Source organism: Danio rerio, chromosome 9 (genome assembly GCF_052040795.2).
Source record: "Danio rerio strain M-AB ecotype USA chromosome 9, GRCz13ab, whole genome shotgun sequence".
Lineage (NCBI taxonomy): Eukaryota > Metazoa > Chordata > Actinopteri > Cypriniformes > Danionidae > Danio > Danio rerio.
Genome location: NC_141029.1, coordinates 58,840,001 through 58,858,704, shown reverse-complemented (window position 1 = coordinate 58,858,704; position 18,704 = coordinate 58,840,001). Strand labels below are relative to the sequence as shown.

General features: G+C 42.3%; 1 protein-coding gene and 1 long non-coding RNA gene across 9 annotated transcripts in view; one reads left to right on the top strand and one right to left on the bottom strand.

Annotated features, from left to right (window-relative positions):
• The window catches only part of LOC147842490 (uncharacterized), a 30,584-nt gene extending 13,679 nt beyond the window's left edge, over positions 1-16,905 (top strand). The window contains exons 2-7 of one of the 2 annotated variants that reach the window (XR_015500030.1): positions 13,663-13,906; positions 14,224-14,336; positions 15,520-15,646; positions 15,822-15,907; positions 16,250-16,292; positions 16,388-16,905. This is a non-coding gene — a long non-coding RNA (uncharacterized LOC147842490). Of the gene's footprint in view, positions 1-13,662; positions 13,907-14,223; positions 14,337-15,519; positions 15,647-15,821; positions 15,908-16,249; positions 16,293-16,387 lie in introns of those variants that run through there. The other variant, XR_015500031.1, reaches the window with a different exon arrangement.
• The window catches only part of rab3gap1 (RAB3 GTPase activating protein subunit 1), a 64,663-nt gene continuing 53,873 nt past the window's right edge, over positions 7,915-18,704 (bottom strand). For 3 of the 7 annotated variants that reach the window (XR_015498965.1, NM_001077788.2, XM_087267099.1), the window contains 1 exon segment: positions 7,915-8,502. Coding sequence is in view for 5 of the 7 variants with exons in the window: in NM_001077788.2 (NP_001071256.2) it covers positions 8,272-8,502 (231 nt within the window). In the remaining 2 variants the exon portion in view is untranslated. 7 annotated transcript variants of the gene reach the window in all.

Sequence of the window (18,704 nt, the reverse complement as noted above, 5' to 3'; positions counted from 1 at the left end):
AACACCTGACTAACACACTGAGCTTACAACATCCCAACAGTGGAGATCAGTACCGTTTCACCGTATACGTGGACTACGCAAGGTGTGTGGGGCCACGTAAGTTAGGGAAGGCCCCCTGACACACACACACACACACATATGCACAAGCACACATCACATGGGCCAGGGTGGGCTGTGTAAAGCATTCATCCCTTTCTGCAGTATATATATATGCCTGTGATAGGTGTTGAAGCACAATGCACCTACGTAGCCCAATCTGCTGCTACTGATCCGTCATGTAATCCTGACAGTAATCTACAGAGCAGACTGATTGAGGAGGTCTCAGCATCATCACATTAGCTCTAACACCACCTGCAGAGTTGACTCGTCCTCATAAAGCTCAGAAACATCTCCTGTTCACGCTGGCTTTAACAGAAATCTCCACACAGAGGCTTATGCAACCTATTTGCATGTGGGAGTTTGGTATTTGAGGCACAAAACCAGATTTAGATAATCTTATATAGCACTTCCTACACACTCCATCCTTATATGTGTGGCCGGCGCTGACCGAATATGTTCTCAGTGTTGGAGCTGAGAGAACAGCGTGCAGAAAAAGATGCAGCCTTGATGAAACGCACAGAGTGGAGAAATCACAGACCTGACACCATAGAGACAGATTAGTTCGGTAATCACGGCCCGACCGAACGTGGGAACAGGTTTGCCGTTTCTGCAGAGTTTAAGAAAAAAAGTGAATTATGCAGAAGGATTTTGGCAGTGCAGCAACTACAAACTCTACACACTGAACACAAATAATGATTTTGTAAAACATATGAAGCTGCATGAACATTTCTGGCAATACAGCGAAATTAAACTGTAATGAGATGAGGAAAATGCATTTAACTGTAACAGTTGACAATAACAGCAGACAGTTGATATGGTTTAAAGAATTGAACAATAAGTTCAACAACAAGTGGACATTTGATTCTGTTACTATCACACTGAAGCAGTATTCAACATTAATAACGGCTTCAGTTTACTGTGAATGACACATCTGCTGTGCGTGACTGAGCATTGATTAAGAGCTGTGTGTACAGAGGGAAAGATGAGGATCTTCAGTCGTCTGTGCAGTATGTGCAACACAATCTCACGGCAACTCGTAACTCGTAACTTTTTGCTTTAATGGCTAATTCGTATGAATTCGCACGATCTAATTTGTACAATTTAGTACGATTTGCTCATCCCCCAATGACCTTTGGGTTTAGGGGTGGGGTTTGATGCCACGCCTCCTTTTTTAAAAGTGTACATTTTAGTCGGCGCCAATAGTCTAGTGGTTAGTGCGTCGACACATAGCACCGAGGTGCTCGCAGCGACCCGAGTTCGATTCCCGTCTCGAGGTCCTTTGCTGATCCTTCCCCTATCTCTGCTCCCCACACTTTCCTGTCTTTATATATCCACTGTCCTATCAATAAAGGTGAAAACCCCTAAAAAATAATTAAAAAAGTGTACATTTTAGTACGACTGAACTCTAAACTGAAATAAACTGAAATACTTATGCACATACCAGCCTGATCTCACCAGAAACATGAGTATAACTCCAGTTTGCTGATAGTGAAGCTGTAATCCTGCTGTTCACATGTTCTCTGACGAGTTATTATTAACCCAAGCAGATGTGCTGCTACATTTAACACATTCACACACACACACACACACACACACACACACAGGTCTCAGCAGCACGCAGATCATCCATCATGAGGTGAATCTGGCAGATGTGCTTTGGCCTGTTGTGTTCTATCTTTAATGTTCGATGTGTGAAACCTCACGATGCTCCTATTAATGCAGCTGAACAATGTCTGCCTTTAACTAGGTGTGATCACACTGACAGAAAGTTCAGCTCTTTACATCATGTCTAGTTCAGTCACACAACTGTATAATATTTGAGTCAGCAAACAGAAGATATTTCTGTTTAGATGGTGCTGTGGGTTTCGATGTGTGTGAGAGACACTGTGAGACAGCTTGAACACCAGGTCTTTCATATTTCCTGAATGATTCACATGTGGATGATTTAATCTCTCGATACTGTACGTACAGTGCAGCGTGTAAGATTCTAGAATAAAAACTCTGAGCTCTGAGCCTCTTGATTGAGTGTTTATACAGTACAAGACATTTAAAGCCAACTTTCACATTACAACTTATCTTATGGTAACTGCGAATGAATGCAGAAAAACTACATTACCCATGGGCCATTTCAGTGGATCATTTCTGAGAATCATCAACGGACAGACAGGTCATCAGATGATCATCAATGGGTCATCAGCAGATCATCAAAGGATCATCTGTGGATCATTTCAGTGGATCATCTGTGGATCCTTTCAGTGGATCATCAGAGGGTCATTTTAGTGGATCATCAGTAGGTCATTAGTGGATCATTTTAGTAGATCTGCTTCAGTGGATCATCAGCTGATCATTGGTGGATCAGAGGATTATCAGTGGATCACTTCAGTGGATCATTAGCAGATCTATAAAAGATCAAATGATCATTTGCGGATCATCAGTGGATCATCAGAGGATCAATAAGATCATTAGGAAATCAGAGTATCATCAGAGTATCATCAGAGGATCATCAGCGGATCGTCAGCGGATCGTCAGAGGATCATTAGGATCATTTAAGTGGATCAATAACAGATCGTCAGAGGATCATCAGCGGATTGCTAGAGCATCACCAGTGGACCAACAATAGATCATTAATGGATCATGAGTGAATGAAAAGAAGATCAAAGGATCATCAGTGGATCATTTCTGTAGATCATCAAGGCAAGTTTACTTCTACAGCAGATTTCATACACAGTGGCCATTCAAAGTGCTTTACATTAACAGCAATATAAGAGACGAGTATGAGAACATGAAAACAAGTAATATTAAAGCAGATGAAGATGTGTTATAACAATGAAAAACAGACACAATAGTGTGATCTGCCGGTGTGTGTGTCATCCAGTGAAGGCACAGCAGAACAGATGCGTGTTCAGTCCTGATGTGAACGTGCCTAATGTTGCAGCACATCCGATCATTTCTGAAAGCTGATTCCAGCAGCGGATCATCTGAGAATCATCAGTGGATCAAAAGAAGACCATCAGTGGATCATCAGTTCAGCTCCTCAGTGTTCCTCCAGCTCTTCTCCACTGTAGAGTGTGTGTCAGCAGCTGAGCACTGAAGTTAGTGAACTGAAGCGGTGTCAGTCCAGTGTTCAGAGCTGAAGATCAGTTCAGTTAATCTTCACTGCTGAGAGTCCAAACACTGAAGAGCAAATCCATCCATGCGCAGCTCCACAACACCCACACCAAGCAGGCCAGTGGAGACAGCGGAGAAGCAAACTTCACCGATTGACCAAAGTGAAGAAGAGAAACCTGGAGAGAAGCCGGGCTCAGCTGGACTCCACCATTCTCCTCTGGCCAAACGTCTTGTGCAGAGCTGCAGTCTAGGTGCCGGAGGCTGGAGAGCGCTGGACGTCCATCGTGGAGAAGCTGCAGGTGTGAGCAGGTCACCGGCTGGTGTTCAGACTGGCCCACAGGATCAATGCGGAGACTCGTCTGTCACTGGGGTCTTACAGGGATCAGTCTCACGCTCTCCACTCCTGATCATCAGCGGATCAGGATCTACAGGATCAGACTCTGTCCGAGCCACACAGTCAGCAGATGCCAGTCAACATCTGCTGTCTGGAAGATCTGCATCAGCACTGCTGGGGGTCACATGAGGACAAACCCAACGGTTGACCTTTAACCCCGCTCAGGCTCTCTCCATATATAACCCAGATCCAGCATTTACTAGAGTGCAGAGATCTGACCGGCAGACCACCAGCCTATTCAGCTCTGACTACAGCACACACACATGCAAACACACATGCACACACACGCACACGCGCACACACACACTCACGCACGCTGGTAATCCGCTGTTCTCCTCCGCATGTGTGTGTGTGTGTGTGTGTGTGTGTGTGTCAGGTGTGATTTATGACAGTGAGCGGTGCGTCTCGGAGGGCTTCAGCGGAGGAGAGCAGGATTCTCTGAGCGCTCTAAAAGTAGAGCAGAAAGTTTGTGCGCGGGTCTGCAGATAGTGAAGGTGTGCTGGTGTTTGCAGAAGCAGGAAGCTTTCAAACGGGAACAAACGCTCCACTTCTGAAGCGGCTTCTGTTCTTTACTTTGTTTTCTGCTTCTGCGTTTGATTCTGGAGCAGGGTCGGCCCTCCGAAAGAGAATTCAAAATAACAAGACCTGCATCCTCCACAGACGTGTGTGTGTGTGTGTGTGTGTGTGTGTGTGTGTGTGTGTGTGTGTGTGTGTGTGTGTGTGTGTGTGTGAAAATCTGTCCGTCGTCCCGATGAGAGAGGCGCCCACGCGCTCCTCACGCATGTGTGTGTGTGTGTGTGTGTGTGTGTGTGTGTGTGTGTGCCAACACGCAGGAGAACAGGAGAAACGGAGAGCCGGGAGACGGAGAATCGCCATGGCAACAGGAGCGGCGCAGCGAGTGCTAAAGCGTTTCACGACCGTATATATATATATGTGTGTGTGTGTGTGTGTGTGTGTGTGTGTGTGTGTGTGTTTCTGGAGCTGTGAATCCTCTCCCACGACACCCAGTGCTCAAGCTGTCTGCGCTTGCAGAAACACACACACACGCAGAAATACACACACACACGCACGCACACACGCACACACACACACACACAGAGATTTAGCCACACGCCAACCACGCCAAGGCCACGAGGTCAACTCTCAGTAAAGGTGTGAACAGTCAGAGAACAGCGCGCAAACCCTGAACACTGCAGAAACAGCACAGTCTGCTCACACACACACACACACACACACGAGGAGAGAGTTTGACAAATGATCACAAAAGCCGAGACACTTTTAAAGTGAGATTCAGAGCTGTGCTCAGCCGTGTGTAACTCAGTTACTCTACACGGAGAGAGACGACTGCTGTGCTGTTCTGGACGGAGCTGGCATGTCTGGTATCATGTAATATATTTATATATACAGTCAGCTCCATAAACATTTAGACATGGACACAATTCCCACACGTATGTCTCTATACAGCAACACAAAGGATTTGATGTGAAATGAAGATGTGTTATACCTGCAGACTGACAGCTTTAATCTGAGCGTGTTTACACCCACATCAGCTGAACACTGGAGGAGTCACAGCAGTCTGCAGATGTGCTTCACACTAGTTAAGGGTCCAAAAGTAATTGGACAATAGTCTTCTCTGCTGTTCCATGGCCAGGTGTGTGTTATTCCAGCATTATCCTGATTACAGTGAGCAGATAAAGGTCCAGAGCTCATCTCTAGTGTGCTGTTAGCATGTGGAATCTGTTACTGTCAACCCTCACGATGAGATCCAAAGAGCTGTCAGCATCAGTCCAGCAGGCCATCATCAGGCCGAAGAACCAGAACAAACCCAGAGCGAGAGCAGAACACCAGACACAGCCAAAACAATTGTGTGGAGCGTTCATAAAGAGAGACAGAGCACACCAGTGAGCTCAGCGACACCAACAGACCCGGAAGACCACAGAGACTACAGCGCAGGACGACTGAAGAACTCTCTCTGCTGGAGAACACACCCTCACAACAGTCAGATCAAGAACACTCTCCAGGAGCCAGAAGTGTGTGTGTGTGTGTGTGTGTGTGTGTGTGTGTGTGTGTGTGTGTGTGTGTGTGTGTGTGTGTGTGTGTGTGGGTGGGTCAGAGTCAAACATCAAGAGAAGACTACACACAGAGCGTTCACCACAAGATGTAAACCATTGGTGATCCTCAAACACAGGAGGCCAGATAAAAGTTCTGTTAAAGTCTTCACAGTGCTGGACCAACATCCTCTGGACAGATGAGGTCTAGATCAACGTGTACCAGAGTGATGGAGGAGGAGAGTATGGAGAGGAGCTGCTCATGACCCTCAGCAGTGCAGCATGGTGGTGGTGGTGGTGGTGGTGTGATGGCGTGGGCATGTGTGGCTGTCAGTGAACTGCTTCTCCTGTGTTTATTGATGATGTGATGCTGACAACAGCAGCAGGATGAGTTCTGGAGAGATTCAGGCAGTATTCTCTGCTCATATTCAGCCAAACGCTTCAGAACTCAGTGAACGGGGCTTCACAGAGCAGATGGAGGATGACCTAAAGCATACTGCAAAAGCAACCAAAGTTTCTGAAGGGAAAGAAGGGGAATGTGGCCAAGCTAATCCCCTGATCTGAACCCGATTGAGCATGCTTCTCACTTGCTGAAGACTAAACTGAAGGGAAATGCCCCAAGAACATGCAGGAGCTGAAGACAGAGCAGTAGAGGTCTGGCAGGGCACCAGCAGGACTGAACCCAGCGTCTGCTCATGTCTCTGAGCTCCACACTTCAGGCTGTAATCGACTGCAGAGGATTTGAACCGAGTATTAAACAGGGAAACACTGAGTTATGATTATTATTCTGTGCAATTATGTTTGGACCCTTAACTAGTGTGAAGCACATCTGCAGACTGCTGTAACTCCTCCAGTGTTCCCCTGATGTGGCGGTAAACACGCTCAGATTAAAGCTGAGTCTGCAGCTAAAGCACACCTGGATCATTTCAAATGCATTGTGTTGCTGTACAGAGACAAACGTGTTAGAATTGTGTCCATGTCCAAATATTTATGGACCTGACGATTCATATTAGTAAAGTCAAAATATATAATATATAATAATGCAAATATTTTCAGCTGAAGACAATTTTTGAGCTTCTTGTGAAACTGTAATCCCTTTTCTGAATATTACTGGTGTTTAACAGAGCAAGGACTTTTCACTCTATTTCCTGTTTATTATACGTAGTTTTAGTTTTTCCCTAGATAAGGTCACATTTCTTTTAGACTAGAATAAAGAGTTATTTTAAAATGTAAAGCTATTTTAATTTAATTTCTTGATTAAATTGTAATCAAATGAAATGTAAAATGTAAAACCACTGATATACAATGACTTGCCTAATTACCCTAACTTTACCCTAATTACCCTAGTGAAGCCTTTACATGTCACTGTAAGCTGAACACTAGTGTCTTGAAGAATATCTAGTCTAATATTATGTGCTGTCATCATGATGAAGAGGAACACATCAGCTATTAGAGATGAGTAATGAACACTCCTGTATTTAACGGTGTCTCTCTGTATAAACTGCACTTGTGGAAATACTCTAAACAGAATCATTTCAGAGGAAGGATGGTTGTGTTGCCGTCAGCTCTGAAAGTGTACTTCTATAAAAGCATGCCTTTCAGAATAGTGTAAGACTCTCTCTCCTCTATTTCTGGACTGATGAAGAGTAGGAGGCATGAGAATGAAGATCAACACTCTTCAGCAATCTACATTCTGCATGTGCATTACTCAGAGTTCATTTATTTAGGAGAGATCCTGAATAAGTGACGTTCTACAGCAGGACATCTCCTCATCACACACAAACACACCTGCACTCTCAGACGAACAGGAACATCACTGAGGACACAAAGCAGCTGGCCATGGCTGTTCTGTATCCTCCTGGAGACGCATTACTGTACTGGTTTATTTAAAGTGTTCTGCTTCACTCACATTACTGATAAATGCAAAATAAAACAAGTCAATATATGACACTAGTGTTTAGAGGATGCTCCGTCCTGCTTCAGCGTGCAGCCGTGCGCTGATGTTACTGTTATAATTATCTCCGCTATTAATCTGCATGTGAACGCCTCTAAAAGTAGTTCTGTGGGTCGAGAGACGTCATTATCCACCGTGCTCAGAGTTATTTATAAGCACAAGCGTTCCTCAAACTGTCGTCTGTGTATTAATGTTCCAGCGCCCGTTTAAAGCCCATAATGCAATTAAAGCAGCGAGAGCGAAGCGCAGCACTAATGAGCGAGTGATCATCAACACACAAACACAAGAACCGCTCTGGCCGGAGACATTCATCATAACCACACTCTTTATTATCCTCACCGCGGAGAAATCTGGATATGCGCACAGTGGAGAAGATCACACTGCTCTGACATTATGACACACACACACACACACACACACACACACACACACACACACACGAGTGTCAGAGTTAGCAGGTTCTGTAGCGTATGATCTGAAACACAAACGCATGATGCTGAATGTGGACTTCTCGGACAGTTTCAGTGTTCTGCGGATGATTCCTGGGGCGAGGATCTAAAGCTGCTCTCATTAAGCACACAGTAGGGGAACTGATATTATTAGCATGTGTGAAAACCCAACAGACATAGAAGCGTTTAGCGGTGCGTTTGCCTTGGGCTGGTCCAGAATCAGAAGAAGGAGGTGTCGGAGGAGAAGGCGCCGGCCAGCCTGAACTCGTCCCGCATCAGCACACAGAAGAGTCTCTGCGGTAGGGCTTTAGAGTACGGTGCGGGACGGGGAACGCAGGTGCGCAGGAGGATCTCCCGGCCAGCAGGGGGCGGAAAATCTGGAAAGGCTTTTCTGTCATCAGACCCTCCAGAACGAAGCGTTTCCTCCTCCATGGGAGCCAGCAGAGCAGCCTGAACACAACAGAACACACACCAGTCAACAACAACAACCCAAAGCTGATATACACACATTACCAGTCAAATGCTTCACCACTGAGGAATTTAGCATACTGAACTAAATATACTGCAATCTGCATTGTTTATGCATGATAATACGATATATTTTACTTTGATCTGATCACAAATGGTACATATGAAGCTGATACCAAAACGATTCGATACATTAAAGATACATATACCGAAATGATATGATACATTAAAGATACATATGAAGCTGATACCGAAACAATATGATACATATGAAGCTGATACGATACTAAAACGATACGATCCATTAAAGATGCGTAACTCAAATACAGAAACGATGCGATACATTAAAGATGCATATAAAGCAAATACCGAAATACCGAATTGATATGATACATATGAAGCTGATACCAAAACAATACGATCCATTAAAGAGGCATATAAAGCAGATACCAAACGATACGATACATTAAAGATACATATAAAGCAAAATACCGAAACAATATGATACATATGAAGCTGATACCGAAACGATACGATCCATTAAAGATACATTTAAAGCAGATAGCGAAATTATATGATCCATTAAAGTAACATATGAAGCAGATACCAAAACGATACGATCCATTAGATACATATAAAAGCAAATAGAGAAACGATATGATACATATGAAGCTGATACCGAAACGATACGATCCATTAATGATACATATAAAGCAGATAGCGAAATGATACATTAAAGAAACATAAGAAGCTGATAATGAAACTATACGATACATTAAAGATACATAAAGCAGATAACGAAACGATATACATTAGGGATACATATAAAGCAGATACCAAAATGATATGATATATTAATGATACATATGAAGCTGATACCCTAATACAAATCAATACGATACAATAAAGACACTTATGACGCTGATACAAGATACGATATATTAACGATAGATATGAAGATACCTAAAAGATACATTAAACACACCGACACAATACAATAAAGATACCGTAATGATATGATACATTAAATATACATATAAAGATATCAAAATGTTACAATAAATAAAACATACATATGAAGCTGATACAAAAACGATACAACTTTAGATATACATATGAAGCAGATACCGAAATGATAAATACATTAAAGAAACGCATGAAGATGGCAAAAAGATACAATAAAAGGTACCTATTAAGATACTGAAACTATACAATAAAGATACCGGAACGATACATTATAGATAGCCATAAAGCTAATCCGAAATGATACGATACATTAAAGCTACATATAAAGTATAGAGCAAGACTTTATGATACATCAACTATGCATGAAGTGCACAGCTGTGATCTGACCAACTCAAACACATCCTAATACCAGTGTAAATGAGGACTAGTTTCCTTTTAGAGCTGCTGGAGGGAACTAGCGAATAAGTGTGACTTAACATGTTCTAGGAGCTAGTTTACAGAATCAACCCCACCACATAAACATGCTTGTCTTGAGCAGAGAGAGACGCTTCTCAATAAGGACGCAGGAGTGAAGCAACTGGACACAATCTAGTCTTCCACACAGGAACACATTCCATTAATTGCAGAGCTGATAGCAAATTAGTGACTGTCTGTTCACATCCCAGAGACTGAACACGGCTGAGAGGAGATGCTCGGTGGATTCAGATCACACTACAGCAGGACATCACTCCTCATGACGGCAGTAGAACTACACAGGGCTATCACAGGGAGATTACAGTGGAAGAACACCACGCTTCTCGAAGTGTGTGAGGCAGAGGGCACAGGCACTACAGGGTGTGGAGGAGGGGGCATCAGCAACACATGTAAAGATACAAGTAAACAGTGAAGGAACATAGCTGCAGTCTTGTCCACCTGTTGACTGTGAGACCGGGCTATTGATACTAGAACTGACTACTGCAGCTCTGCACATGAACGTTGACCAGAGGAGAAATGGTGGTGCCCAGCTGAGCCCGGTTTCTCTCCAAAATTCTCTCCTTCACTTTGGTCAATTGATGAGTCTTTAGTCTGAGCTGTCCTCATCAAATCAGTCAACATCAAGACATGATCAGAGTTTATTGAGCTCAAATCAGCAAAATCTAGAGGCCTTCACCTTTCATTGAGACACTTCTGACACCAAATCAACAACTAGAAGTCCGGGTATTATATGTTGCTCCTAAAACTTGGATAGGACACCACACTTTTGTCAGGTAGTGTGTGTTGTTCAGTTTTGCTACAGCTTTACTTCATTGACAAGTGACGTAACTGCTGTTATTATCACATTATCTCCACGTCATTACAGATTAAACTGGATTTTAATTAAAACCTTTTTCGCAGAGCTCTGTGTAGAAAACTCTACTCAATATAGATGAACGCACTAGAGGTTTACTACAGTTCTCATGATCTACAGACACGAACAGCAGTGACTGCCGCTGCTATAGAAGAGAATGCATTATCAGACTTTCCAGCACATTAAAAGTGTGGCCAATTACACATCTGCATCGCTCACACTACACTATATCAGATGCTATTTGTTATCATCTTCTGTAGCACTATAGTAGAGTGTTCTAAGGAAATAATGTGTGCATGTTAGCCCAACATCACATTGCTGTCATTTTAATCCAGATCACACTACTGCAGGAGCAATATCTGTTCATTCAGTCATTTTCCTTCAGCTTTGTCCCTTTATTCATCAGGGGTCGCCACAGCGGAATGAACCGCCAACTATTCCAGCATATGCTTCACACAGCGGATGCCCTTCCAGCTGCAACCCAGTACTGGGAAACATATTTGTTTATGTCAATAGTGAATTAGCATGACACATTTAGTAACAAAATATTCTGAAAGCAACACAACTACATTTTAAAGCAGTTTCTAGCACTTGATCCAAAATCTAAACACTTTTCAGACCTTGAAAACACTACATTATGATTACAGCATTTCCTGCATCAGCCCTGAAGAGAAGGAAGCAGCCATGGACTATTCCAAAAATACCACGTCCAGTCGAACACCTATTTATCTCAGCATATACATCAACATTCTACTTCATACATAGATTTCACTTAAAATACAAAAGCTCAGATTACCAATGAGTAAAATCAGAGTGTTTCAGAGTGAGCGAGTGATCAGACTGTGTTTTACATGTATAAAGGGGGTGTCGAGGAAGAGAGTTTGAGAAGCACTGCAGTTGCTGGAGCTGCACAATAATGGGAAAACAGGCCATCATGTGGCTGAGTGTAGCGGTAACGATATTTCTCACACTTTAATAACTTCATAAACACTATAGCTGCATGCCAAATGACACACAGTTCACTATGCATACCATCAACTGTGTAGAGTTTAGTGTCGTCTCAAATGGAGCAGTTTTACTAATGATTTAGCTTTCACAATTCAAAACAAATCAAATAATCCAACCTCAGAGTCTGACAGCCCCGTCCCTTCAGCTACACGAGTAAAGCTGCGAGCGCTGAGTGTGTGTGTAGTGTTCAACATTACACACTTATTTTCATCAGCTGAATAAGTGCATCCTTCTGTTTACAGTGTTCAGAGTGAATGCAGCACTTGCTCTATTTACACTACAAAATAAGGTAGAATAGTGCATACATGTGATTTGGGACGCCCCTCACTTTATCAGGAATTTAAAAAGTATTTATATTTGTAGAGATCATACTAAAATGCACAGGTCATGTGTACTTTTCTGAGCTAATCTAGGGCCCTATCATACACCCGGCACAATGCGGCGCAAGGCATTTAGTCAGTTTGACGTTTAGCAGCACGCTGTTTAAATAGAAATGCATTTGTGCTCATGTGTGCGCCCATAGGGGTTCTGGTCTAAAAAAGGAGGTGTGTTGAGGCGCACTGCTGGCGTGTTGCTATTTTGAGGAACTATAATAGACTGAGCTATCTAAAGTCCAGCGCAGAGCGTGTTAGTCATGCGCCTCGCTTTAACATTGCTTAATACACACAGGATGATCAGCAATACACCAATATCTTTACAGATGAAAAATAATTAAAGGATTAAAAACATACAAATATTTATATTTTCTAGCCTACATAAATATAAACACCAGCGCCTCCATGCCTTCTTCATCTCGGGGGGTTTCTTCAGTTTATTCATGACAATTTGCTTTCGTATATTGTGATTATTAGTAGTAGTGTTCTTTATTATTAGACATTTGTCCACCTGTCAGGTCTCAGGCCGTATGGGGCACAGCATGTGTATTTGGATATAACTTAGAATTTAGAAATAGTTTTGACACAAATCTTTGTGCTTAAAAAATGAAATTAATTATGTATAGACTAATGGATGTCTGTGCATACAACACGTTTCCTTATCCACGAGAGTGAAAGTGAATAGTGAGGAGGCTCATCTCTCGTTCTCGCGCTGCAGATGCTCTGTTTAACTGTGTTTTAACTCAGTTTTTACACTTACAAAGTCATCATGGAAAGAGCAAATGCGCTATGGCACGACGCAACTGACTCTTAAAGGGAATGGGAGACGAGACTCTGATTGGTTTATTCTCAAAACACACCTATAACTCAATAAAAGAATAAGCTCAACCCTGTTAGACCATGCGCCACGGTGCAAAGTGGATGTTTTCATCCTTAAAATATCAAAAGTGGATTCTGACACGCCCTGAATGCTTTACGCCCGGATCATCAAAATAGAGCCCCATAGACTTTAAAGCTGCTCTGTGTCAGTGTTGGACTCTTCTGCATCATATAAACAGCATCATCTGTGTGCAGATATTCAGAAACATGCTCAGTGAACACTCCTGTTTATCTGAGACACAAGTCAGATATTCTGCTGTCAACATGTGTGTTATGTGCCGGAGCAGCTGTCTGAGTTTTGCTCTCTTTAACCCGCCCAATGCCAGTTTAGCCAATTATATTCCAGCACCGGGTTGCCAGATGGTGGAAAACAGCGTATTTCATTCATTCAGTCAGGAAGACTCTCACAGTGTGCGTCTGTGACTGAAATGCGCCCTCTGGTGGACAGCAGCAGACTCTGAAATGAGCCGCAGATTCAGAGTTCCACATGAGGTTATTAATGAGCAAATAATATAAACATTAGGAGTGTGAACATTAGCTGAGCAGGTCACACTGTAACCCCGTGTCCTGACAGCACACTACACACAGCAAATTCATCAGAGTTAAATTCTCGGTGTTGAAGCATTTGAGAGTAAAGTGTTGACGTTAAAGAGTTAGATTTTGATAAATGAATATAATAAGAGTTAGAATTGATTTTATTCAGTGCGAAATCAAGGAGTTATCTTTTCAACACTTGGTGGTGTTATTTCCAACATCCGGGAATTCATGCAGCCCCAGTCACTGAAGAATTTTCCAGACGCCATTTTCCATCTGAGGTTTAGAACAGCAACTGGTGAGTCAAACTACCTAAATGTTGGTATTGTACTGACTTTCTTTAAGGAAATACAGTTGTAAACATGTTGTTAAGTTAATAACTTTGGAATGGAGTGACAATTTTAAACTTCTGCGGTTCATTCATGGTCGTTTGTGTATCTAGCTTAACTGCATTACTATTCACTTCTTTTCAAGAATGTTTTTATATATCACGCATACATAGTGCATAAAAACATCAAATGTACATGTTCAACACATTTCTGTCACGCTTAATGCCATTTTGTGCGTTGTTACCCATCTGTAAAATAAAATGGACACTTCTCCTTTAATTCCAAGCAAACTAGCGAGGGAATCCCCGGAGCCGCCTAACGTTAGCCTACTCTGCCCGGATGCTAACGGCAACACAGGACGGTTTCCATAAGCTCTGGAGAGTTTCTAAAACATATCTGGTGAGTAAATGAACATATGCTTAATTGTAAAAGGCTTCCTGACTGAAACAAATGATTGTTTGTTATTCGTGTACGTTAATTTGGTTATTTTAAACACCGCGGCCCTTTTAAACTGGTTCATTCGTGGCCGTCCATATACCGTTAGTCCATAACTTAGACTCGTGTGATAATACGCTTGAATTAAATTAAGTGTTGACAACCATTAAAGTCGGAATGTTAACATTAATGTCTTTAAATTACCGCGTTTGCACTTTATCAGACATTTAACGTTACAGAAGTCTCCCGGAAGTTGCGGGACTAACGTTAACGTTATCCCGCAAATGCACAGAGACTCCCAGATGCCCAAGTAGATGCCCGCAAATGAATGATAATCTCCCGGAAATCGCGCGTCTCCCGCCCGGTCATTAAACACTTTGCACGCCCCTCTCCACCGCATCCCTCCCAGCTCTTCAGGTACGTCGCGCGCAAGTCACCCCACCGCTCTTCAGCAGGTCGCACACCAGAAGCGCCGCTCGGCGCCGCGACACGGCGCGTAAATGACAGTTTAAAGTATCACACACCAGACGCGCACATTCGAATGATATTTAACATGAAACTAATCAGATGGCGCTCTGTGGCGCGGCTGAAAAATGAACTGCGTCCTGAGCCGTCGCCGGGCGCCGCCGACAGCCGCCGACTTGCGGCGCCGGTGTGTGTATCCTGATAGAAACCTATGTTTAGAATTCTAAAATACATGGCGCGCTCAACTCACGGTACTCATCTCTCCCGCTACCTCCCGCAAATCAACTCTGTATCCCCCGAAAATGACTTTTCCCAACTCGGGATGTCTGACGTTAGTAAGTTAGGCTATTTCTGTAGTCAGGAACATCTTAGTCAAGCTTTTTCTCCCTCATGATATTGTGCTTAAAACTATAGGCTAAACTTAGCATGTACTGTACACAACATTTCCGTTTTATTAGTGCGTTGTAAACAGCCACCTGTCTGTAAAATTAATCAACTGATTCATATTTGTGCAGCCTAATGATGATACAGGTTTGATTTGTAGATTTATTATCAATAATCAACATCTGAATCAAAAGATATTTGAAAAAGTGTGAGGCATACTTTGTGATGTTCATCTCTCTTTTTTATCTGAAGGTTATGCATATGTGTTAGATACTAATGTGTTGTTGTTTTTTAACAGCCACAGTTCTCTGTACAATAACACAAGACCCTGTGACGGTGGCTGATTAGAGACGGATGGTGTATTTCCAGAGTTGGTGAAATGACCAAGCACACCTTCTTGGTCATATGTGGTGATAATAATGAAGGTATGTTTGATAAAGTTCTGTATTTGTTTCACATAAGCTGAGAGGGTATTACTGCATTAAAGAATAACAAATGACATGAAGGTGATAAGTTTTGTATTGGGGGTAAACTGTTACTTAAATAATGTTTTGCTCTTTGCTTTGCACTTTTTCTCTTCTGCTTATCCTAATATTTTAGATTATATTTGGACCTGAAACATTTGCTAGACTCCAGGAAAGGTGGCATCAATACTGGACCTGAAAGGGCCTAACAAGTTGAATCTGGTAAAGAAACACTCACACACACACACACACACACGCACACACACACACACACACACACACACACACACACGCACGCACGCACACGCTTACAGAAAACTGTAAGTTTATGAATATTTTTTACACTGTGGCCAATATTTTGGGGAAGTCAGCATCACTAAATGATATAAAAGATTTTAAGCTCCTCTAAATTTTGCTCCAAGTGTTGTGTTAAATTGAGGATTCTGGACAGACAGCTGCCTGTTTTTCCAGTTCTAGTCATAGTGGTTAACCTAATTGTTTTTGGAGATCCAACAGTGATATATGTGTTTTTTCTACTTTTCCATATCCTGTCACCTCAACCAGCTGGGAGAGTCAAGTTGTGGATCATCATGAAGATTTTCAAAAGGTGAGTTTAGATTTCTTGAATGTTTTATTTACTTTAAATGTTCTTTTAAATATATCATAGAATTTGATTGCAATTTGTTTTCAAACATTTTTTAGTCATGCTGGAGTCTTGAAGAGTTCTTAGATGAGCATCACCCTACAGTATATCCGTGCATCAGGAACCACCAGACGAGCGATCAGCAGCTACTACTGTACATCGTCATGGATAAAAAGGTCATCCTGTGGCTGGGAAGCACATCATTCACAGGACATGCTTGATGAGATTTCCTAGCTCCAGTTTGTTTTCACACAAGTTTGCAGCATTTATACCTTCATTTAAACTGCTGTGTTTGATATGGACGACCAAGGAAACACCAGAAGTGAAAGATTTGCACGCCAAGTTGTTTAAAATGTAATTTCAGAAGAAAACTATGAGTTCAGAAGAAAACTATGAGTGACGATATATTGAACTTTCTAATTGCTCTGATGAAACATCAAGTTTGGACATCATATTTTGTTGATACTGTCTGTACTAATAAAACATTTAAAGCATATTTGACATTGTTGCATTTTAAAAATTGAATGAATTGTTGAAGTTGTGAATGTTTTCAAATAAAATGTTTTTTATTTTGTAATTTACAGTCTATTTGACCTTTTTACCATATTTACACTCAAGAGAGTTGAATAAAATAACAATATATTACACCAGGTGGTGTTAAATATAGTTACATTTTTTAACTCTGCCCTGATTTAAAATTAACCCTTACTTTGGTGTCAATGTGCCAACCCTTTTGAAAGTGTTGATTTAACTCTGTTTTGAGTGGACCCCATGAGACACTTTCAAAGTGTTGAAATTAACACCCATAGAGTTGTTTTGGGTCCCCATATTTTGCTGTGCATGAGGAGATGCGCAGTGATGAGCAGTTTGACTGTTTGCAGAAATGTAAACACAGACATTCAGCAGCACAGAATAGAGCACTCACTGCACTCCAGCACACGCTGAGCTTTATCATCTAATGAACACACATTACAGCTCTTGAACATGAGTAAATGTAGATGCTGAATCACTGAGATGTGTTGGTTTGCTCTGAGTCTCAGTTCTGAAGTTCAGTTTCAGACGCTTTATTGTATCCTGCAGATCTGAGCTGAACTCTGCTGCTGCTGTCAGTAGTGTGCTGATAGATGTCCTGTAGACTCACATTATTAGTACCTAGTTAAACCACTGGGTGTCAAACTGACATACTGCACTCATAAAACCCCACGAGCGACTGAAAGCTCAGTGTCATTCAGATTAGTGTTGATCAGTAGCGTTTACTCTAGCTCCAGCTCACAGCAGCTGCTGGAGAGGCGGGGCTAAAGATTGGTCACATCTGATTGGTCAGAATTTGGATAAACAACCCATCTATACATTCACTTAATTTCTTGCACATTTCTATGATATGGATATCATTATATTATAATCACGATTACTAATTTGTGGATATATTGTGCAGCTCTAGCAGTAACACAACCACACATGAGCGGAGATGACTGTGACACACACACACACACACACACACACTCTCACTGTCGGTCTACAGCACAACACAACAAACCTCCACGTCCACCAGGAAGCCCTGCATGAAGCAGAGAGCAGCGGTTAGAGACAGACGCACGTTCAGCTCTGATCTGGGGTTATATATTAATATATATATCTCTGACGACAGTGTCAGATGTTTACCTCATCACTGGAGTCGGCCAACTGGACAAGAGGAGTCCGCAGAGAAAACACACACAAGAAGAAGAAGAAGAGAAAGCACAAGGCCAGATCAGAGCATCTGTGAGGACTCAGACATGCTGGAGCGTGCAGACACTGAGCAGCAGGAGACAACCTCACAACACACACACACACACACAAACACACACACTCGCACAGACACAACACACAAATAAAAACATACACACTCATGCACACACACGCACCAATGCAAACACACAAATATTAACATACAAATGCACACACACACATACATGCACTCAATTACACAAACACACACACACACACGCAACACGCATATATAAAGGTTCACACAAACGCATGCATGCACACACAAACACACGGCCACTAATACACAAACTAACAAACATATGTACACACACATGCACAAACACAACTGCAGACTAACATTACCGCACGCACACACACACACACACACACACACACACTCCTCCACGCGCTCTGCTGTTCTCCAGGATATCTCGGCTCATCTGAATCCCTGATTTCACATGATTTACATGGGGATGCTTGCGATAATTATTGCCTTTCTATTTGCAGCCTGGCAACACACAGACTATAATTTAGCCCTCTCACACACACACACACACACACACACACACACACACACAGGTGGGGGGTAATTGAGGCAGAGTTCAGGCGAACAGACTGCATTTCTAA